Source organism: Aythya marila (genome assembly GCF_965140915.1).
Source record: "Aythya marila genome assembly, chromosome: 26".
NCBI classification, from domain to species: Eukaryota; Metazoa; Chordata; class Aves; order Anseriformes; family Anatidae; genus Aythya; species Aythya marila.
Window position 1 is genome coordinate 5,948,126 of NC_139067.1, and position 23,280 is coordinate 5,971,405.

The window sequence follows — 23,280 nt, forward strand, 5'->3', positions numbered from 1 at the left end:
CCTATCTCTGGTTGATGTTGGGGGTCAGCTCAAAATCAAGACATTCAGGGATAAGGACTTAAGACAAATTTATTGTGATATGCACCATGAAATTGAATGAATTGCTGCTTCAGGAGACATCAGGCTGGAGAGTGGACTACTCCCTTCCATGTACAGCTGTGAGATGAATGCCTCTACGTCAAGGCAGCATAACCCACCTCAGAGACAGTTAAAATAAACTAGGTCTCACAGTCATTTCCTAAGGATGCCATGAAATCCCACTGCTTCCATCCTGCTGCCACAAGGAGCCTGCTTCTAAAACTGCAAAAATGATTGCGGCAGCAGTTTGTCATACAAGAGTCAAGGAGGTGGCTGTTGCAAATAAACAAAAAAACATAAATAAATTGATTCTCTCACCACTCTCAGAAACTCCCTACACCTTGCCAGCCCAACAAGTTAGCTCAAAGAAAACAAGCAAGAAGGTAAGTCCATAGGAGATAATACAATCCCTCTGTATTAAGCTGTACACCAACAAATTTTGTTTGCCATTTTGTATTTAGAAGTACATGAACACAACGTATATAGCATGTATGTATGTATTGCAGGTGGAAAGGCAGCTGTTCCTTTTCTTCCCTTACCCACATGGACATGTGCTGATCATCAGAGCATCCTGCCAAAGACTGTGGAAAGGTTGTACATCATGCTCAGTCCTCTGAGACAAGGTAACTTACCACCTCTCAATACTACTTTTGTCCCTTTCAAAACCAGCATAAGTGAGTGTGGAAGCTTGGCACAGACAGCAAAGGGAAGCAAAATTACTGCTTGTCATCTGATATGAGTAATTCAGAGAAGGTCCCCAGCTGGGGTACTGCGTAACAGTGATGCCATGGAGCAGTTGTTTTGGCAAGGGCAGACTTTGAGAACCGAAGAGGCAGTTGGGGGTGGTAGTGTTCGAGGACTGAAGGAGCATAACCTGTCCACAAGCTTGGGCAAGCAGCTGAGTCCCAGGGTGTGTATCAGTTGTGGAGTCCACCAACAGCACAGCCAAGAGATGGGAGAACCTCCTCCATTGGATTGCCAGCACAAGCCAAACCCAAGCCCTCAATGGGCAGCCCAATGCAACAGCTGGAGTGAATGCTCCATACAGGAAAAGGAATAAAGTAAGGAGACACTCCTCAACATTGCTAGAACTAAGCAGTGCTGCATCCAGGTACCTTCTCCCCCAAAACACTGAAATAAGGGTTTCCCAAAGGAAGAGGAAAGCACAATGGTTGGGCCTCTTCTTGCTTCACTGGGCAGAAACCATGCAGCACCAGCAAGCAAGACATGTTCTAGCTCAGAAGACTGGTCAGCAAGGATGGGCTCTTGACTGGGGTGAGAGGTGTTAGGAAGGTTTAATTTTAAACTACAGCAAAGATTCATCTACTCCAACCAGCCATACTCAGGCCACAGTTTATCAACCCAGAAAGAGAAGCAAAGCAAAGTATGGGTTAATTTGGGCAAGTCCCACTTTGGGAAGCACTTAAAGTGGTTTCACACCTCAAGGTTTCAGCAATTCACAGGGAACCCCCCAAGATGCTGGTCAAGCCACAGATTAAGCATTAGCTTCAGTGTTAGCTTCTGTCTGAATTTCCAGTTAGCTTTTCCCCACACCTTGAACCTCAACACCACTTCACCAGTCCAACACCAGACAACAAGATTTCACATGCTCCCACTGAGGTCAGGGAACTGATTTCACTGTGACTACTCCGGAAGGAAGCGGGGGTCATTACACAGTAGAAATCATCTGCTACAGGAGGAAAGAAAAACTTCCCTAGGCACAGAAGGAAGGTAAGATGGTTTTACAGTAAACGGTTAAGGCAAGAGGCCTATCGGAGATCCATCAGTACCACATCTCTCTCGACTACTGACACGTGATTGCAGGTCTGCAAGAGAGAGGAGAAGAAAAAAGGAACAGGGTGTTATTCAGATATTTCCACAGCTCAGGCGAGTTTCCTCAACATCCTGAGGCAACCTGCACCCAGTGGCTTTCACAAGACTGCTCTCTCTTTGCAGGGAAGAAACCAAGACAGACCAAAACTAGCACCTCACCCAGTACAATGAAGGGATCATTGCAGGATACAAATACAAATCTCTCCCTCAAATACAAACCTTTTCTACTGCCTGGATCTGTTTCTATGGATAAGTGTTTTAAATCACACCTCCAACACATGCTATCAGATCAGAAATCTTTTGCATCTCAGCTCTAGTGAGAAGCAAATCCCTGACAGAATCTCTCCTGTCCTGGGCCATAGCCTAGTATCTCGATGCAGATATAAACACAAGGGAAGTGTCCAATATGCTAACATACAGTACTACAGCCCCAGGTGCCCTGTGGCGTGACTTACAGTGAAGAGAGGAGGGTCTTTGGAGTGCGGGTGGAATCCTTTCTGCCGGCAGGAAGAGATCTCCTCCAGACCATGCTCTGTCAGCTTGAAAAACCCTGTCCTAGAGCAAATAAACACATGCTCTGTACAACTCAAGCCTCTGCAAATAGAAGCAGCTGCTTCTGTGTTTGAAAGAGCATGTTTGAATCTGCTTGTCTCAAGCACAAGATACAACACATGCTGCAGCATGCTCCTCTCCAAGTCTGTGGCTGCAGACTGGCCTCCTTTCATGGGTGGGCAATCAGATATGATCCTCCCTGAACCAGCGCAGAAGAGCCATAGCATCATACACTCTTTCAGCCTCTTTTGGTAAAACTTTTATCACATTACTTAACATTTTATTCCTACACCAGGAATCCAACAGAAAAAAGGTGATGGTGAACAGCTGTTCAAAACTCGCTGAAGAGACCTCCTGTCCAGCTGCAGGCAGAGAAAAAGCCTTGTCCTTCCCCATAACTATACTTACTCCTGGTATTTTGGAGAACACACAATAGCAATGGACTCCGGCAACATCATCTGATAGGAGCAGTGTGTGTGCAGGTCTACACTGGAGAGGAAAGCTGTTTGTGTGGGGTGAGTCTGAAACACATGACAAAATGACAGGAAATTACAGCAGGGTTGGAGAACTAGTTCAAACAGACTGCGCCTGCCAAGTGAAGATCCTAACGGAGAAGAGGCACAGCAGACCTGCTTGCATACTGAAAGTGGCTTTGGATTGCCCCAAAATATCTGTTCCTCCACTCCATTTGGAAAAAGTACAGCGGATACTCTACATTTCTGGCAATGTCCTATGCAAATTCATATTTTAATGCACAACATTTTCTTTGCTTTAAATGCAGGGCAATCACTTCACATGCTTCTGAAGTGCAGCTACATTTAAGGCACCAGAGGCATGTAATACTGCCATGAAACTTCAAGATAACCCATTCCACCAAGATGGTCAAAAGTTGTACAATCACAGGCAACAGCCAACTTCCCCAGCTCTGGCTGAGATCTAGATTTTATAGCCTAACTCCTACAGGAATGTTTTTTCCCTTTTCTCCTTTTGCTTGTTAGGTTTTTCTTGCCAAGACTAGGTCAAAAGTATTCTTGAGGGTCCCTGGATGTTACAGGACTATCACTGAAGAGTTAACACTGGAAGCAGACACCCTACCCATATCAGGCACATCCAGCAAGCATTTATTTGTTAGAACCTTTGAGGCAGCTGCTGCTTTCGAGAGATTACTCAGCAGCACCAAACGCTTTGCTTGGCATCGATCCGACTGCCAAAGGCTCTGTGGGGACAGGCAGCAGGGCAGCACTGGAGCCAGTGGAGGAATCTGGAGCTGGCACATCCCACAGCAGAGCAGCACACAGCTGTCTGCAAAAAGCTGTGCTCCCACAGGAACGCATCATTGGAGAGTCCAGGCACTGACAGCAGGAGCTCTATGTGGGAGGCTGCAATGTTCTGATTTTAGCTGCATGAAACACGAACTTCAAGCCCAACATCTAATTTCCAAAGGGACTGATGCTTTAGGAAGGTATCTAAACTTAAAACAGGCCTGGATTTCTCCAGCAGTATGAGTAGTGACTGAGACTGCACTAGAGAGAGAAATCCAACTAAAAAGATGCTGCCAGCTCCATGCTATCTCCCTCCAGTAAATCCTCCTTCACCAACTCATCTTCCTGCACCCCTTTTCTTCCCAGCTGAATACAAGGCCAGTCTGGATGTCAAGATGAGAGACTCACATGGATCCAGCCAAGTGTAACAAGGTCGTGCTGATCCTGGATCAGGAAAAGTTCCTCCTCATTCTCTGTGTTGCAATAATCAGGGCCTCCATACTGCTTGGGAACGATGACGTGGGTTATCGTGAACTCATTCCTCATCTGCAAGGCAGCACAGGGAGGCTGTTACCTTCCAGACACCCCCCAAAGAGGAAACACTACTGCAGTCCACTGGTGAAAGGTAACTTCCTAAGCTTTGGGAATGAGGCATTTCTGCATTCATCACTCAGGGGTCCAGCCAGGGAAACAGCAGCTCTAGAAAAAAGCCCATGAGTGCATCTACCATCCTTGTCCAGATCACAGAAATGGTACTGCAGGCTACTGACACAGGAGTCATACATTTTCAGTATGAGCTGGCCATGGCTCTGCCATGCAGAATGTCCATAAGAACTCAGACAAGCCCTGGACACCCAACCAAAGGAAATCTCCTCACTCACTAAGAGCTGATGATTCATAAGTAGTCACCAAGTATCTGCAAGCAGGTGGATTACAGAAAGTTGCTACATCAAGCTATTTAATTTCAAAGCAAATTTCTTTAAGCATAACAGCCCCAGTTGATGGGGCATATGCTGGAGCTGCCAATATTAACTTGTGCAGGCAAAGTCTTTGAGGGAGAATTGTCTTCAGCCTGTGTTTGCACAGCCTTGACTTGGTGAGCGTCCTAGCTCACAACTGGGACCCCAGCCCAGCTGGTACCAAAAGGACAACTCACTGAGCTGCCTGTCACTGCCAGCAAATGAGTATTTGAGGCAGGTAATGAACAGAGCCATCAAAGTGAGAAAGGAAGCAGAACATCAATGGGGACGTGGTAGCTGTCACCTCACATTGACATATACTCCTCACATACAGCCTGAGGAAATCCTCACATAAAAAGGAGGAAAAGGAGAAACAGACAAGCCCTAACACTCATATGAAATCCTAGTCATCAGTGAAAATGTACTATCATCTTTCACAGATAGTCTTTCACAGCAACATCAGGGTCCCACTTCCAAAGCTATTACACTTTAAGAAAAGGCCTCTGCACCACTTAAAGGCTCTTAACTAGTATTACCACCTTACCAGCTTACCGCAGAGGATCCCACATGTCTCCACACCTCGGACTGTGTTGGCATCAGCCAGCTGGAGGAATTTCTGGCACAGCTCCCTAGGGACAATGACCTGGCGAAGGGCATCCATGCTTGCAACTGTGAGAATTAGGAACACAATGAGCAACGATAGCTAGGGACACCAGAGAAATATTCCCTCAGGTCAGCACCTAAAGGGACTAGACTGAAAAACTTCAGCCTGGAAACAAACTACTTTAATGTTTACAATTAAAGTGGCAGCCACAGATAAAGTTACCATTAATATCTCTTTCAAAATATGGTAAGAGATATACAGAAAGATGTTTAGAAGTCTGCCAAAAGCAGCATTTCATTAAAGAAAATGAAAACATAAATGCCCAAAAAATGTCATTTAAAGATGTTTCTCTGGTCAAGAACTAGTCACCTGGAAATGTCTGAATCAGTATTTCAGAATCATATTTGGAAGAAGAGGAGAATTTGGTCAAGCTACTAGGAAGACCAAAAGCCAAATAGACTGTACATTTTTGATCAGTAGAGAGACTGGGGCCCAATTAGCAACAGGAGACAGTTCTTCCCTGCCCTGCAAACCTTTGCTGGACAGCAGGGAGAACATCCAGTAACTTGGAACGCCAAATCCCCAGAAGGGATGGAGCTCTGATGAGATACTGCCAAGAGCCAGACAGCAGCTCAGTTCCTCAGCTGAGTTTGGCTCAGCCCCAGAAAGGGAGAAGGGTGCACTGATATGTACTAACTGTTTACTGCGTTCCCCAAAGCACTAGGTTTCAAAGATCTGTCCACAACAGGAGGTTTGGAGACAATCTCTACTGATGGACTTGCAGGGTGAACTGGAGAAACAGGAACCTTTGGGGCTAAATCAGTTGGGGGGTTTTCTATGTCAGGGATGAGGGGTCCATCCAGAGACTCTGGACTTGGCTCTGGCTTTCCATATTCCTGCACTATCCTCAGACGTTCCTTCTCCAGCTCCTGCCGTCGAATCATCTCCTCAAAGACATGAAACTGCTCTTGCTCTGCCTGCTGCTGCTTCATCAAGGCTACACGATTTCTCTCCTCTTCCAGCTGCTCCTGCAAAGCCAAGTTGCGTGCAAATTCCTCTTCCTCCTCTCTCTGTAAGGAGAAATATGCCAAAGGATATCACCAGATAGGGGAACACTAGACCAACGTAGAATATGGAGCCTATGTCATTCCTTTAGAGCTGTAGCTTTGAACTTGCTGCCTGTAGACCCTCAGAAATCACAGACTACTTCTAAAGAGTCTACAGAAGGTAACCAACAGAAAGTACTTCCTGCACAGAATCTTCACTGTGCAAAACACAGATCAGCACTTCCATCAGCAAAGCCTACTAGAGCAGAGCAGTAAACTGTTGCCTTACCTACCCACTTGTGTGCAATTGTAATTCCAGATTGGGAAAGTGCTGTTTTGGAGATAGAATAGAGAAATCACAGTAAAACTGACTGCAGAGTTTTCTGCTTTGCACACAGAACCCCATGTCTTCACTCACGCTGCTATGAGCTGAGTTTCTGAGTTATGACTCAGACCCAGACCTCACACTGGGACAAAGAGAAAAAAACAAGTAACAGTCCCAGCTTAGACTGCTTCCAAAGTGTGCAATGAAATGATGTATAGGGATGCTATGACAGGTTCACCTACATAATGACAGCAGAGACATGACTGGGACAGCCTTGTGCCACAGGTGATGAAGATGGACCCCGTAAACTCAGGCCACCCAGAATTCACATTCTCTAGCACCCAGGGAGCCCTGGAGTCCTGCTTTCTTCCAAACTCTTTGTGGCTGAGGGTTTTCTGACAAGCCTCCAGTCTACTCTCACTCACCTTCTGCTCGTTGTACTTAGCATAGTCCTTGGCGTACCTCTTTAACAGCTCCTTCTTGAGCTCTTCAGCTCTGGGGAAGGCTACTTCTTTCAGTTTCTGAAGGAAGGAAATACAATCAGAAGTCCAACAGCCCCAGCACAAGAAGAACAGGACCAGAATGGATGCAAGAATTAATAGATTCTTGGAGTGAATAAACCTTGTTCTTTTTCACAAGGCAGGAAGGTCCTGAGCAGCTCCAGCACCATTGGCACATGGGCTGAGAGTACGCAGATGGGCACATTGTAGCAGTGTGGCACAGACAGCACCACCATCAGCCAACACAGAGCAAGTGCTTAGGCAGTGCAGCCCTTTGTTCTTCTAGCCAATGCTGAGCAGAAGAGCAGTAGCTTCCTGTGGCTCTGAGCAATCTCCAAGAATCCCCTGGTATGTCTCTTTAGGACTACTGCACCCAGCTAACACATCGGGAAAAGCGTTTAAACACTTTTTTTAAAAAGTTTTTTTTTTTTTTTTTTAAACACAGTGTTTAAAAAGCAAAGAGTTTAACATGGAAGAAAGGAAGCCCCAGTGCTCAACAGAAAGTAAATGGCATGAATACAACCACATACGATGGAGTAAGAGCCCAAACTATAACTCCCAAGGTGCCAGGGCTGCCTGGTCAAGCCAAGGCTTCTCAGACTGTGTGATTCCCAGAGCCACCAAAACCCAAGATCTACAACCCTAAATCACTTCCAACAGCAGCCACTAAAGACTTGGCAACATTACCACTTACTTTCACTGTTTCCTTCTTTTCAGGTATGACAGTGGTTTTGTAATCACGATGCCTTGGCAGCTTCTCAATGAAGAGCCTGTAAACACAGGAGAGAAACTGCATTTTTGAATCCCAGCAGAAAGGGGCAAGCACGATATAGTAATTGGGATTTTGGAAGGTGCAGTTCATTCCCTTCCAGCACAGTATCCGTCCTCTGCCACTTCTCTGGGTGCTTTGCTCCTGCAATCAGGACAGCTATCTGCCTTTCTACAGTAAACCCCCCCCATTACTTCTGAGGAATTCCGGAAGGTCCTTGGGCACCTGCCTACGCCTCTGTGAGCATCCAAGGGGAGAACAGGCAAACTCAAGGATTCAGCTGACTCATTGCTCACACCATCCTTCTGCATGGGGAAAGAAAACAGTTTCTGCAAGAGATGGGAAAATTAACTCAGACCTTGAAAAGAAAACCTGCAGATAGGCTAAAAGCAAGTTCACAACATACTCAGCTCAACATCATCATCATCAGGAGTCTTTTGGCTCTGCTGCATGACAGTCCCGGGAAGACAGGGCAGTATTTCAGACCTTTCTGGGCAGCAGGGTTGGTTCTAAGCAGACTTCAAGACTGAACTCAACATCACCTTGCTCCCAGCACAGCTATGAACAGGTTTCTCAGTAGCCAGGATAACAGCCCCCACCAACTTCCAGAGAGCAACTCAGGACACAATGGTGAAGACACACAGAAAGAGCACTGCAAGCACAAGAGCAAGGTGAAAAGCCCATAGACACGGGGAGCTCCATTCACTCCTGCTCAGCTCTGTAGGGCTCCCCAGGCTTGAGGCATCCTCAAGGTACCTCTGTGAGCAAGTCCCCAGTGGTGCACTAAACTGTGTGCTCAGGGTGAGCTCACAGCAAGCTTAGCAGGAGACAAGGGCCTGGCTAGGAGACAAAGCATCCACAAAGCTTTGGATACAATGCAAACACCTGCCCTGCTTCCTTGCTCTTTGCTACAAAGCTCCATCATCTGAAGGAGGATGTCCCCCAGCTCCTTCAGCTACAGCAATAAAGAGAAAGCAGCCTCATGCACGTACACAAGGAAGAAGGGTAGAGAGGACTAGACTGAGACTGTGCCTCAGGCAGCAGCATGCACAAACCAAGCAGAGGTAAGTGGGAAAGTCTCAGCAGAAACAGAGTGAGAATGTTCCTCACACTGCGAAGTCTGTGTGTGTGCAATAAACCCGACTACTTTAAAACCCCAGTCCTCTGGGAAAAGTGAGGACTTTTTGCAAACCCAGCTCCTGGTTGCCACAGAGGGCGTGAGGATGCTCTTGCCAGACACCACAGGTTCAGCAAACACATCACACTACATAGAAGAAGCTGCTACTCCATCCAAAGGCACTGGTGAGGTTCCTGCTCCTAGCTGGTGGTTGCAAAGTAGGTCACTGCATCAAGGGGACAAAACAAGACTGTGATCACTGCCAAGAGATAGCAGATTAAAATGGAAGGGATTCATTACAAAGGATTAAGAGCAGATGCTGGATTGGAGAGGATGGAAAGAAACAGCAAAGGCAGCTGGCTTTCCACAAGTCACGAATGGGGGGAAACACAGATAGCAGGACACAGCAAGGGCTTTGGGCAGCCAGAGGAAGACTTTGAGGCGAGACCATGCAGCAGTAGGCTGAGGAAGGAGGCAGAGGAAGAGCAAAAATGCTTCATGATTCCTCTCCACAGCCCAGCTGAGGCTTGGCAGGACTTAAACCTGCAGCTCACATCACCAGAAGTTTTGGGCTTGTTCAAACCTCTGACTGCTCCCAAGTCCACTATGAGCAGCAGCTGCTTGGCACTGAGTAGCCACATTACAGGCTATTTTTAAGCACTACTATGGTACACGTGCCAAGTCAGTGTCTCCCAAGTCCTTTAACACCCCACACAAACTCTTGGAGCCAATACTAGCAGCTCACAGCCACACAGGCAAACCAGGAGTCCAAATACGACAGGAAATTCTACTGCTTGGTAGAGTACCATGGGACAAAGCCCTGGAGGGGCCTGAAAAAGCTCATTAATATTCAAGGATCACCTCCTCTAAGCTCAGGAGCAATGCATCCCAACAAAGAAAAATTCAGGCAAAAACACCAGGAGACCTGCATGGAGGAACAAGGGGCTCCTGGCCAAACTCAAGCGAGAAAAGGAGGCCTAGAAAGCATGGAAGCAAGGGCAGATAGCCTGGGAGAGACGCAGAGACATTGTCTGAGCAGCCAGTGTGGAGTAATTGCCTAAAGTGACTAGGAAAATTAAACTACTACTAACATTTTAAAGAAAATGTACAGCGTTGAAGAGTCTTTCAGGGTGTAGTGGGTTTACGTGGCAAGGTTTTGGTAGCAGGGAGCCATAGGGGTGGTTTCTGTGAGAAAGATCTAGAAGCCGCCCCATGTTTGGGAAGGGCCCCATTGTTTTCCAGATCTGAGCCAATAAGTGATGTTGTTTTGCGCCTCTGTGAGAGCATATTTAAGACAAGGAAAAAAAACGCTGCGCCACACAGCAGCCGGGAGAGTGAAGGGAGTGAGAAACAGCCTTGCAGGTGCCAAGGTCAGTGTAAGAAGGAGGGGGAGAGGTGCTCCAGGCGCCGGAGCAGAAGTCCCCTGCGGCCTGTGGTGAGGACCATGGTGAAGCAGGATGTCCCCCTGCAGCCCATGGAGTGCCACGGTGGAGCAGGGTTCCACTCTGCAGCCCGTGGAGGAGACCACGGTGGAGCAGGTGGCCCTGCACCGATGGAGGCTGCCGCCTGTGGAAGACCCCTGCCGGAGCAGATTCCGGGCCGGACCTGTGGCCCGTGGAGAGGAGACCACGCAGGAGCAGGTGACCTGGCAGGAGCTGCTGCCCGTAGGGGAGCCAGGTTGGAGCAGTTTTCTCCTGAGGGATGGACCCCGTGGTACGGACCCATATCTGGAGCAGCTCTGGAAGAGCTGCTGCCTGTGGGAAGCCCACGCCAGATCAGTTCATCAAGGACTGCATCCCGTGGGTGGGACCCCACAGCACAGGGGACGAGAGTGACCGAGAAGGAGCGGCAGAGAAGAAGTGCTGTAGACTGACCATAACCCCCATAACCCCATTCCCCTGCGCCGCTCGGGGGGAGGAGGTGGAAGAGGGTGGATGGGGGGGGAGGTGCTTTTGGTTTCTTTCCTTTGTTTCTCACTTCTCTAGCTTGTTAGTAATGAGCAATAAATCTTACTATCTTCTTATGCTGAGTCTGTTTTGCCCGTTACAATAATTATTGCGTGATTTTCTCGTCCTTATCTCAACCCTTGAGCCCTTTTCACATATTTTCTCCCCATTCCTCTTTGAGGAGGGGGAGTGAGAGAGCAGCTGTGGTGGAGCTCGGCTGCCCACTCGAGCGGAACCACGACACAGGGTAGGGTGTAGCTGCATTAACTGAGCGTTCCCTACGCTTCCAACCTTAGATGCTATCGCACTGGGGGAAGCTGGTGTGCTAGCTCTAAGGAACAGTATGGAGCACAGAGCAAAGCAGAGACACCATGGCTAGGCTCTGTGACAAGAGGGGGACTCGATTGTTCTTGTGCACACCGAGACCAATAGACTGCATGTTTGCTACCCTGAGCCAACGAACTGTCATATTTTTGACAAAATGCTGTACTTAGTGAACTTTTGCTCATTATAATATCATTATAATACCAAAACACACCTCCATCCCAAAAGCTACTTGCCTCCAAGGTGCAACCACCCCTCACTGAGCATGTGCTCCGAATTTCTTGGAGCCTACACCTTTAAACAAAAGTGAGAAAACTTTGCACCAATCATAACTAAGATACATGTATGTTTGACTAGAGTCACTCAAGCTCCACCTAAAAGATAAAAAATAATATAAATTGGCTTAAGAAAAAGGGGATGTTAGGGAAGATACCATTGTCAGGGGAGATACCATAACAAGGCAATATACCATCATGAAGGAATATAGCATCATGAGGGCCTGTCAACGCCTCTCCCTCCCTCCCTCCCTCCCCCCCCCCCCGACACACACTGAGACATCTTTTGGGTGAGATTTGGACACTTGGTCATATGAGATGTCTCTGTGGAAACACAGAAATCTTTACAGTCTTTGTGCCTTTTAACGTGCTAACAGGCTGTACACCTGTGCATTTCATGCATGCTAGCTTGCTTTTGCAGACAGTAAATTATCACTGGCAATCCAAAGAACCTGTGTAGTTGTTGCCGTAACAAATTGCACTTAATTGCATTGTTCCTAGCCATGATCTCAGTGAACGTGACTAGAGGATGGGCGTGTTACATTGCTGGTGAATCCGTGACCATGACAGTTCAGTACCCTGAATCTGACCAGGCCTGTAATGGTTAATCAGCTATACCCCTTAATGCGACAGCCATGAATCAAGTATACAAAGTCAAAGCCTCTTTAGAATGAAACTTGGCCAGGGATGTCATAGGCAACAAGAAAGGCTTCTATAGGTACATTAGTGATAGGAGGACTACAGAAATTGAGGGCCCTTTCTTGTAAGAAATGGAAGACCTGGTCACCCAGGATTTTGGAGGTACTCAATGAATTTTTTGCCTAAGTCTTCACCGGCAAGAGCTCCAGCCACATGGCCTGGGCCCCAGAAGGCAAAGGCAGGGACTGAGAGAATGAACAGCCACCTATTGTAGGAGACAATCAGGTCTGAGACCATCCAAAGAACCTGAAAGTGAAGACATCAATGGGGCCTGATGAAATACAATTGCCAGTTTCCTCAGGACATGTGGATGTAATTGCTAAGACATTGTCCATGATCTTTCAGAAGTCATGGCAGTCTAGTGATGTTCCCACTGGCTCGAAGAGGTGAAATAACCCGTTTTAACAAGGGAAAGGAAGACCCAGGGAACTACAGAAAACAAGGCTTCACCAGGGGAATATCATGCCTGACAAATCTGGTGGCATTTTACAGCACTGGTTGACAGAGGAAGAGCAACTGACATCATCTACCTGGACTCGTGCAAAGCATTTGACACTGGCCTCCACTATGTCCTTGTCTCTAAATTGCAGAGACGTGAATCGGATGGATGGATGACTCATTGCATAAGGAATTGGCCAGACGGTCACACTCAAATTGCTGAGGTCAAACAGTCCAGGCGATCAGTAATGAGTTGTGTTCCTCAGGGGTCAGTACTGGGACAGGTGCTGTTTAAGATCTTTGTCAGTGACATGGACAGCAGGACCGAGTGCACCCTCAGAGAATTTGCTAATGACACCGAGCTGTGTGGTGGTATGGTCGACATGCTGGAGGGAAGGGATTGCTATCCGGAGGGAACTGGACAGGCCTGGGCGGCAGGCCTGTGCGAACTTCACGAGGTCCCCCCTCTGCTCTGCTCTTGTGAGACCCCACCTGGAGCCCCGTGTTCAGCTCTGGGGCCCCCAGCACAAGAAGGACCTGGAAGTATTAGAATGCATCCAGAGGAGGGCCATGAAGATGATCAAGGGGCTGGAGCACTACTCATATGGAAACAGGCTGAGGGAGCTGGGGTTGTTCAGCCTGTAGAGAAGGCTCTGTGGACACCTAATAGTGACTTTCCAATATCAAAAAGGAGCCCACAAGAACACCAGAGAGGGACTCTTTGTCAGGGAGTAGAGTGATAGGACTAGGAATAATAGTTTTAAACTAAAAGAGTGTGAATTTAGACTAGATATAATAAAGAATTTCTTCACTCAGAGGGCGGTGAGGCAATTGAACAGGTTGCTCAGAGAAGTTGTGGATGCCCCCATTCCTGGAAGTGTTCAAAGCCTTTGGGCAACCTGATCTTTTGTGAGGTGTCCCTGCCCATGGCAGTAGGGCTGGAATTAGATCTTTAGGGTCCCTTCCAACCCAAACCATTCTGTGATTCTATGTCTTCCAAGGTGAAAGACTGATGTTCGTAAAGTCCAGCCTGGTTATTCTTAGAAACATCCATGACTCCCTCCTGCACATTATTGAGTGGGTGGGCAACAAGCTTCATTTCAGCATGGGAAACAGAGGTGCTGAGCAGCCAAAGGACCTAGACAAGATTGAGCACGTGGCTGGGGGCTGATCAGGGAACTGGCTTGCCTCAGTGTGAATCAGCGTGGATCCATCTCCAGACTACCTCACATCCAGTCAAGATTCTCCCCAGACTGATGCCTCTGCAAATCAGGTACAACTTCACAGATCTCACTGTGTAATTCAGGCCTTGAGATCAGCCACAGGAGCATCATGTAGGGAAATAAAGAGAAATCCATCTTCCAAAAGCCATGCATAAAATCATAGAAACACAAGGTTGGAAAGGATCATTTAGTCCAACCATCCTCCTATCACCAATACTACCCACTAAGTGACTAGATCATATATCATAGCACCTTGTCCAGGCAATTCTTGAACATGGTGAGGGATGGTGACCCCACCACCTCCCTGGGCAGGCTGTTCCAGCACCTGAGCACTCAGAGAAAAATGCAGTCCACACCAAGCCACAGACTCACTCCTGAGGACAGTGTTCTTGCTCCCGACAAATTCACCATGTGCAGAGGTGTAGCCAGGAGCCTCTCACATGCTTATCAGGGCTAGAATCCTGCCCTTCATAAAGTTCCAGCTTGTACTAGTCTATAAGCTCACATTAAGGAGCTGGTCTCTGAGGAAAGGCAGCCAAACCCATAGCTGCAGCATTGACCAGAGATTTGGCCTGAAGCATCAGGGAAAATAAAAAAAAAATAATCTGGTCCTGTTTCTAAAAAAGAGGAAAGCATAGCAAGTCCCATCAGAGGCTCCAACTACAGTCCTGTTCTTGCCTTCCAGTTCACAGCCTTAGGGAAGGACACCTCAAAAATCACATGTCAAGCCTCCTGCTTTCAAAAGAGCTATACAGCATTACGCTTCTGATTAAAGAAATTAGATGACAACATTAAGCTTTTATCTTCAGATAATCCACGCTGGCAGTTCATATTCAACAGTGTGAGAAATCACACCCCTAAGGGAAAGTTTTTCACCTTTCCTGCAGCTCAGCAGCCAGGCTAACGTAAATGCCACAAGTATTTGAAAGGTACTGGAGAGAAAACACACTTGCACTTATTATTGCTGTAATGAAACAACGAAGGCACGTTTAGTTCATTTGTTTAGTTAGAGAAGAGTTTCTCCTTCAGCCCCCGCTACGTAACCAGTCTGGAAAACTTCCCGTGCGTTTTACACTTCCCAGCTCCCTGTGCAGCCTCCTGGGGCACTCGCTACTATGACCATAAAAGCTTAGGAAGTACAATGTGGGAAGCAACGCTAATCAAAGAAAAATGTGTTGGGTTAAAAGAGGCTGAGGCAGGAACCCTGTGCAGAGATGAAGGGCAGGAAAATGCCCATGGAGATGCCAAGCCCATTCTGGATAAGGAGGTAGTGAAGCAGAGAGCAGACTCAGTCCTTTGGCCATTGAGTGAAACTGGATGAAGATGGGAGGATTTGAGGATATTGGCCAAAAAGCCTAAAGGAACAGAATACTCAGTGCCATTGAGATATTTTCTGAGGGTCACAACTTTCAGCCCTGTGAACACAGGCAGGTGTATCTAGAGGCATGCATTTGCTTCTCTCTTACTCTGAGCTGCTCAGACAGAAGCCAGACTCGATACCACGTCACCTCGTTGGCACGGTGTATGCTCAGCAGCATGGCTTTCAGACCCAAGATGGCTTGTTCCTGGCCAGCTGCAGAGGTGGCAGCAAGAATGTCTCTGCACTTGTCCACATGTACAGCCCCTGAGCTGGAGACCAAGCAGCTATGATACCATACAGGGTCTTGGATGGGTTTACATATAACCTCGGGCCTTCTAGAAGGGTACTCAGGACCCATGGATCTCACGCACTGTTCAAGCCAGTTGACTGGTGTCAGGTTCTTCAAACTCAGTGCTCTTCCTCACATCATTCCTCAAAAAGGCATGGGTGCCTACGTACATGCATAACAGGGATGGAATTATATTATTTCCAAGAAGTAGAACTAAACCTTGAATACAACATAACTGATTTCTGCACTGAAATAGGAATTTGCTGCCTGCTGTAAAAGGTTGTAGTAGCATAGACATAAAGCAGGCTTCTTCTTCAAAACTGGTTTATCAAAGGACTGTGGAACCAGCCTGTATCTGCTCCATAAAGCAACCTGATACTGAAATCTTTGGCCACTTATCCTTGCTAATCTGCTGGGCTATTGAAATCATGGCTATTGAAATCAACCTAGCCACAGGGAGCCAAAACCTCTCTCACTGGAGAGGAGTTGCTCTGGGAAAGAGGAATACAAGATAAGTCTGATTTTAAAGAGAATTTCTACCTACATCCTGCAAAGCAGTGAACAGTGTTTTTTTGTGCTTCTACCTCACACCTTTGCAACATTTCCTGGTCACTTTAACCAGGCTGGTTGTATCTTTGCCTCTGCAATTTAAAAGCAGCTAAACTCTGAACAGAACTTGGGCCTTCAAGTTTCACAAGGCCTTACCATGTTTGTACACACTCAAAACATGCAACATAAACCCCACAGCCCTTGCATCAACACAGGTTACTTGAAAATGAAGCAGAGTTGCTCTTACGTGATGTACTTATTGTACAAAATGAAGGCATGCTCAATATTTCCCTCCTCTGAGTAAATCGTCGCCATGCGGAGGATTTCCACGCCAGAGCGGTAGTAGCGTCGTGGTGGGACATCCTCGTTCACTTCAACAGCACTCCCCATCTGGATCAGGCTTCGGACACGCTCCTCCGGTGGGAGGCTGACATTGGCATGGTCAGGCATAACGAGGCACATCAAAGCTGGTGCAGCACTGACTTACTCTGCAATGGGAAGAAAGTCAAGTGCATCAAAACCACTGGAGTAGACCAGGTATCTCGTCCGGTTTCCTTTAAAGAAACCTATTCTCCAGCAGAAAAGCACTTAATACACAGGTCAGGTAGTTCTGAGAGAGAAATCTGGGGGAAGCTACGCTCTTTTTAGACACAGCACTTGGATATTTACCTTTGCAACCTAAAAGACAGCCACAAATTCAAGATCAGTCCTCGGCAATTGAGTTCAACCCAGGGTTTGACCAATCTGAATCCTACTCAAAATGGCTCTTCCTTGCTAATTGTCTCTCCATGTAACACCACCAGTGCCACGTGCTAATTTGGGGCAAACTGGCAAAAGCATTTCCTTTGGACTTGAGCAGCAGAAGCTTTGCACAGGGTTTTTATGTGGCAGCATCCACTGCTTCGCTTATACAGCAGTGATGAGAGGGCTGCAGGCCATGCTTCTGGGTGTTGCTGCCCAGCAGAACTGTCCCTACTCATCAAGCTCGAGCAAACATTGCTCTTGTCCAGGCACAGGCAGTATCCCTCTCTTCCCTGTGCTGTTGGAGGCACTGCCGGCACGCCAGGAATCCATCTCAACCTGATCTGTTGAGCCTAGCTCCTACAAACACATTCCAAGCCACGGCACAAGCCAACAAACTTGAAGCCAAGGACATGTTGAAAGCACCTGAGGCAGAGAGCCCCAGAAGTCTCCTCAGCGTTCTCCCCTACACTGAGAGCTCAGCTCCCCTGGAAAAGCCCCCTCAGACCACTGTGAGGGTTGAATTCCCTATGAAACCACACTGCTGAATCCAAAGCACCTGCTAAACCTCGCAGCAACGTGAGACTTCCCCACAGCTTCTTCCTAAATGGGGGAAAGGTCCCAGCCAGAGCTAAACGCTGCCCAGCGACCCCAAGCAGCAGACACATTGCCTTTCTGGGTTTACCTCGGACGAAAAGGCCTTTTTCGATGCAGCAGGCTGGAGCTTCTCAGGCCTCACCTTAGAGGGGAGGGGCGCTCTGTTCCCCTAAATAAGGACTGTGGGGGTTGGTCCAGCCGGCGGCTGCTGTGCCCAAACGCTCCCTCACGGCACGCAGCGGAGCCGCGGCCCCGGGGAGGGCCCGGCCTCTCCCGGGCGGCGGGACGCGGATCGCCGCCGTGCCCCCTGCCAGCAGCGCCGACTCCCGCACCCGCCGTCCCCGCGGGTCCTCTCGCGGCTCCCCCCCCCGCTACCCTCAGGGGAGAGGAAAGAGGAAAGGCACCTCCCGACCGGGTCCCGCTACCGGCCCCCCAACCGCCGCCCCCTAGGAGAGGGGCAGAGCCCCGCGGACGAGGAGGGGGCGGGGACGGGGAGAGGCCGCCCCCAGCCCCGCGGGCACCGGCAGCGAGTCCCGGCCCGAGCCCGACCTGCGCCGGGACGGAGCCGCCGCCGCCTACCCTCCACGCTTCCGCCTTGACACCTGGCCCCGCTGCCCCCCCCGCCTCGTTCTCAAGCAGCCAATCACGAGCCGCCACCACATCCGCACACGTCACAGCCGCCTTCCGCCCGGCCCGGCGGCCGCTTCCCGTCCCCTATCGCCGCTAAGGGGTGCGGTTGGGAGCCGGACGGAAGTCCAGCTTCATGACGTCAGCGGAGCGGCCCAGGCCTTAAAGGGGCCGCTCCCTTCCGACTGCGCAGCCCACTCCCGGGAGCCCCGAGTACAAAGCTCGCTGGGCTCCTCCCTGCCCTCGGGCTGGACGAACCGACCCAGCACGCACATTCAAAACGTTACGCGCTGCAGGAATTTCTCAAAAGTGGATGAGAAGAAGAACAATCACCCAGTGACAGGGAAAATCCTGTTTCTTCATGTGCGTTAAGTAAATAGTCAACCAAAGCCCTCCTTGTGGAAAGTTAAGGACGTGTTCCCAAGGACCTTTCTTTAGGATCAATCCAATTCCATTTATTCTCTGCATCTCTTGATAAACTGAGGACTCCGGTATTTGACACAGGATTTCAAAAATTCTATGTCAGTTGTAAAAAGCACCCAGAGAAAGGGTAAAAAAAAAAAAAAAAAAGGAAGGAAAAAAAAGGAGAGCTGTACTGATCTTATGAACACCTTCACTTGCAGTTCCCAACATCCAGCTCAGCAGCTGGTGGATGACACAGCAAACTCACTCATTCAACCAGCCTCGGAGCTCCTCATGGGTGAAAAAACAACTCTGGCTTTTGGTGTATGTTTCTACACTGTCACAGGTTTCCTACGCCACCGCCTGCGTTTCCTGGCCATATGCATTTCCTGTGGTTGGTGCTGGGAACTCAGAGCTGGGAAGCACAGTCTGTTGTGCTGCATGTTGTGAGGCAATGAAACTGGGCAGTTTCTTGGTCCCAAACTGCAAGGCCACCTTTGCTCAGGCACCCTGTGTTTGTGCACAAGTTCTTGGTGTTGTGTGGGTGCCTTGTGACCTTGCTTGCGGTTCTTCTTGGTAGAGCCAGAGTTTCTGAAAGAAGATTTGGAAGTCAGTACGAGGAGAATTCAATCCCCTTTAGTCGCTCTGTGTACACAGAGACTGAAAAGACTGAAAAGTTCAAAGTGTCTTCAGCCCTCTGGGTTTACCCAGTCCCTTTTGCCTCAGCCTGAAAGATGTGATGGCCAGGAAGAACAGCCAGCTGTCAGCTTATCTCCTACAAGCTTTCTTACAGCTGTGCCACAGGAAGGGAAGTTTTCGAAAGAAAGCATCTTGTATGTGCCATAAAATAAGGGCTGAATAAACCACTGTCCCACCAGCAACAGGCACCGGCTACATCTGCTCCCGAGATGCTTTTGCAGCTCCCACAACACCCAGTGAAGCCCAGCCTAGCCTATGCTCCAAGCAAAGAGGAAGCTCTTTAACTGCATTTATTGTTCCCCCATCGTTCTTCCAGATAGGGTGACAGAAAAAGAGCCTCTGTTTCACTTGAGGTGAAGAACTGCCTTGCTCAGCACGTGACTCAAAGGAAAGTGCTCTTGCCCCTGAAGTATCTTAGTTTGAGAATATTGCAGCCTTAACAGGAACCACCACCACCACTGTCAGTGATGTTATTACAAATCCATAGGTACAAGCACATAATGCAGAGGCAAAGAGCTTTGCACATGCTGCTGCAGGCACAAGAACACTTCAACATTAACAAGCTTGAGGGAGATTCCCATCTTCACTTGCTCCCACAAATGGCAGGGCAACAGATGCTCTCATGTACATGTATATAGCAGAGTTGCATCTAGACTTGTAAAACTACAAGTTTAAGTTTCTTAAAAATGAGTAAACAGCCTTTTTTGTTCTCTCTGCTCGGCTATACTGTATGTATAGAGAGAAGAAGCAAAAAAACCTACCTCAGCATTGCTAATGGGAATTGTTCTGAATGGTGCGGGTGATGTTCAACCATCTGCTTTCTTGTGTTTGATGTAGAGTCTGCTTTTCCTTTGAGGAGGTCCAAGCCCAAATTCTTTGCTCCGCAATTCCTTAAATAGATCTCTAAATAAATCTCGATGTCATAACTGGGCCTACATACCATTTGTCAAGTGATCATAACAGCTCTTTTACATGTAAATCAACTCCCCTTCACATTCTTCCTCCCTAGGAGGGCAGCAAGCCTGTGAAAAGGCCACATAGGAGATCTTTAGATCCTGGTGTCCCAACTGCCCACTTTCCTCCTTATTCACTGGCCCCATTTGTCCTCCATCAGCAGGAGCTAGACAAGTTTAAAATCTATCTACATCCTGACAGCAGTTCTCACTTCATGTGTGCGCTCATGCACACACAAGGCTTACTTTTTTCTAGATCTTTTCTGAAGATCTTCAATATAGTTCATTCTCTCAATAGGATGACCTCGAGCTCTGTTGAACACTGAAGAGAGAGAAGTCTGAGTTATAAGAACATTTCACTGGAAAAAGCCTGAAGCCATCAAAAATCCCATAATAACATTTTGCATCTTGACAAGACAAACATACATGTACGTACGCTCTATTGCAGCATTTGGCTCCATGCCTTCAACATCAATCAGGTACCTGAACAGATTAATGAGAAAGCTCTAATAACACAGTTAACTACAGAGATATCGACAGATTAGACACAATTCAAAAATAAAGTGGTGGGAAGATTTTAGAGCTTGTTTACAAGCCAGAATCCAGTAGCAGTATTTGTAGTTTCTCATCCCTGATTTTAGCAAACCTCTAACAACAAAACCTTCTCTAAATTTAAAAGCTTCATATTCTTGCCAGTTGGGGATTACGCAGATCACTTGACTCTTGTTGCAGCAGTAAAACATTTCCTTCTTGAGCAACATGAAGCTAGCAATACCACCACCTAATTCAGTTTGACCAAGGACAACTCACCTACAAACCAGGTAGCCAGTTCTGTTCAAGCCATGTGTACAATGCACTCCAATAAGTTTATCTGTAACACATGGTAATCAGTTTATATTTTTGAAGTGTTCTTTTTCCAAAACCAAATCAGAGCAAAAGAAGCCCATTTTACATTTGTTCTTCAATAGGGACACCAGCACAGATAAACTGAACTGATTGTGTAACAAAATCACCACCTTTGTGTCTAATTATCACCCCTGATTTTAGTTCATCAACTCATTTAATTCTGTGGCCTCATCTGCATGGTCACACAGCTCACTGCATAGAAGGTATATTTAAAAGCTCTATGAAAAGCTGTCCTGCATTCCCTGAGCACTAACAGCTTCCTCTTACCAAAACATGATCAGTATTTATGGGCAGACTAAACACAGTCTCAATTTCAGTTAACACTTGACTGGCTGCTAATTATCATCGAGCCAGCATGAACTCCTTTACTACAATAAACTGGTCTCACTACTGCCTTGACATTCACATGCCAAGATGAGGAAGGGAAATTCATGTTGTGCACAAAGGTTAATGAAGAACATTGCCAACCCCAAGTCTTCTGTGCCCTTCCCATCAACAGCACTTGTAACGTAAAGGAAAATCCACACTTACCGTTGTCTTTATTGTCTCTCAAGAAGTTTTTTACAACACTCTTGAATTGAAAAATGGTCTCATTGTTTGGTATTTCATGTCCCATTGTCAAGATCTTTGAGTAGCAGAGTGTGGCTGGTAGTTCCTACAAGAAACAAAGGACAATAATTTCATAAAAAAGTGTGAAGATTATCACTAATTAGAGAACCCTGTATCAGAAGATATAAGAAGACAAGTCTTCCAACTAAGCCCAAAAGAGCGGCAACAGTTTTTAGTATGAAAAGTTCTCTTTCATTTCTTTAAAACTTTATAAATACTCCAGAGCAACCTATTTGCATTTTTGTTCCCTGTACCTTTGCTCCTTCCTTCCTTCCTTGGAAGCACAAAGCACACACAGAAGCTGGAACAACTTTTCCAACTAATGTGATATCACACATGTGACGTCACAAGCCAAAAAATATTTGTAATCAGTCTTTTATTCAGGAGAGCATGTAAAAAAAACATCTTTATGGTACCTCCAAGCCTGTGACGGCTGTAAAAACAGAAAAGTTGAAGACCACAGTCTTGCACTTGATCAAGGACGTAAACTGCATCCCAATATCCCTGCAATGCTCAACTTCATCCCTTTTCCAGAGGATTTGAGTGCCACATGCTCTTTAAAGTCATCTTGCAAGAAACTTCTTCCCATTTATTAGCAATATTAGGGCTTTAAGAGAACTTTACTTTACCAACAATGCGACCAAGACTGACCTCTGGCCTGTAGTAGCGAGTTGTGTATGTCAGGTCAATGATCAAGCCCAGCTCTTCCCTTTGCTCTTTAATTTTCTTAATGAGGTCACGAGGTGAAAATCTCTCTGCTGGATGAAGGTTGTGATCAAAACTCTGCGGGAAAATAACATTCAATGACAGACATTAAATGCAGGTGCACTATGCCTGGTGAATGGAGGGAGGAAGTATGCACTGCTTAACCTCTTGAGGATCATCCTGTTGGGGAAAAAAAAAAAAAAGAAAAAAAAAAGAAAAAAGGAAAAAGACACAAATGGCCAAAGTCAAGCACAGATCTTTGTGTTGCACTGTGCCAAACCATAACAACCTCTGGACTATTACTGCTTTGGGACTGTTCTGCTAACGTATTACAGGAACGACCAAAGACCACAATAAAGCATTACAGGGTGGCAAACGTGCTGAGAAACAAGATCGAGCTTGGCGAAGGCTTTAAAACGGGACTGGTTCCAGCAGAGGTGCGCAGGCAGCACCACACGCTGCCACCCCCGCGGGGCCACCCCTGAGCGAGCGGCAGCCCTTGGAAGCGGGTGGCACCAGCGCTCGGGCACCGCGCGGGGGTCCGCGGCAGCACCGCCCACACCGGCAACCACCTGGGGCCGCCCTCGATCCCCTGCCCGCGCTCACCTGCCTCAGGGGGACCTTGAAGGCGATGAAGCGGGTACCCGGCAGCCTCCGGCCCAGCGGGACGTAGTCGGTCCACCTGAAAACGAAAGAGGAGGGACGTGAACACCGAGGCCCCGCTGCCGCCGAGCCCCTGCTTGAAGGGCCGGGGCGCCCCAGGGGCGGCACCCACCGCTCCGGTACGCGAGCAGCCCCTCGGCCCGGCATGGCGACGACCGCGCGGCCCAACGGCGGCGGAACCACCGCTTCCCCTTCCGCCGCCCTGACGCCGCGCGGCACCGGGAGGTCGC

At 47.8% G+C, this 23,280-nt stretch overlaps 2 protein-coding genes across 10 annotated transcripts; both read right to left on the reverse strand.

The window, feature by feature from the left end:
• Positions 1–51: 51 nt before the first annotated feature.
• Positions 52–20,099, reverse strand: STAMBP (STAM binding protein). 7 transcript variants are annotated; one of them, XM_082779553.1, is made up of 10 exons: positions 19,976–20,099; positions 16,396–16,636; positions 7,854–7,929; positions 7,085–7,180; positions 5,986–6,358; positions 5,229–5,353; positions 4,134–4,271; positions 2,872–2,984; positions 2,367–2,466; positions 52–1,904 (listed from the first exon to the last, which is right to left on the reverse strand). In XM_082779553.1, the coding sequence occupies exons 2-10, from the start codon at positions 16,608–16,610 to the stop codon at positions 1,848–1,850; spliced, it is 1,293 nt and encodes a 430-aa protein (XP_082635679.1). In that variant the 5' UTR covers positions 16,611–16,636; positions 19,976–20,099; the 3' UTR covers positions 52–1,847. The 7 variants fall into 7 exon arrangements, with proteins under 7 accessions (XP_082635679.1, XP_082635683.1, XP_082635681.1 ...); XM_082779557.1 differs by lacking the exon at positions 19,976–20,099 and adding an exon at positions 18,447–18,567; XM_082779555.1 differs by lacking the exon at positions 19,976–20,099 and adding an exon at positions 18,036–18,092.
• Positions 18,845–23,280, reverse strand: DUSP11 (dual specificity phosphatase 11). Of its 3 annotated transcripts, none has more exons than XM_082779560.1 (8): positions 23,163–23,280; positions 22,994–23,069; positions 22,334–22,465; positions 21,605–21,728; positions 20,978–21,038; positions 20,604–20,650; positions 20,414–20,489; positions 18,845–19,106 (listed from the first exon to the last, which is right to left on the reverse strand). In XM_082779560.1, the coding sequence occupies exons 1-8, from the start codon at positions 23,195–23,197 to the stop codon at positions 18,848–18,850; spliced, it is 810 nt and encodes a 269-aa protein (XP_082635686.1). In that variant the 5' UTR covers positions 23,198–23,280; the 3' UTR covers positions 18,845–18,847. The 3 variants fall into 3 exon arrangements, with proteins under 3 accessions (XP_082635686.1, XP_082635687.1, XP_082635688.1); XM_082779561.1 differs by lacking the exon at positions 18,845–19,106 and adding an exon at positions 20,115–20,236; XM_082779562.1 differs by lacking the exon at positions 18,845–19,106 and adding an exon at positions 20,115–20,236 and having other exon boundaries at positions 20,594–20,650.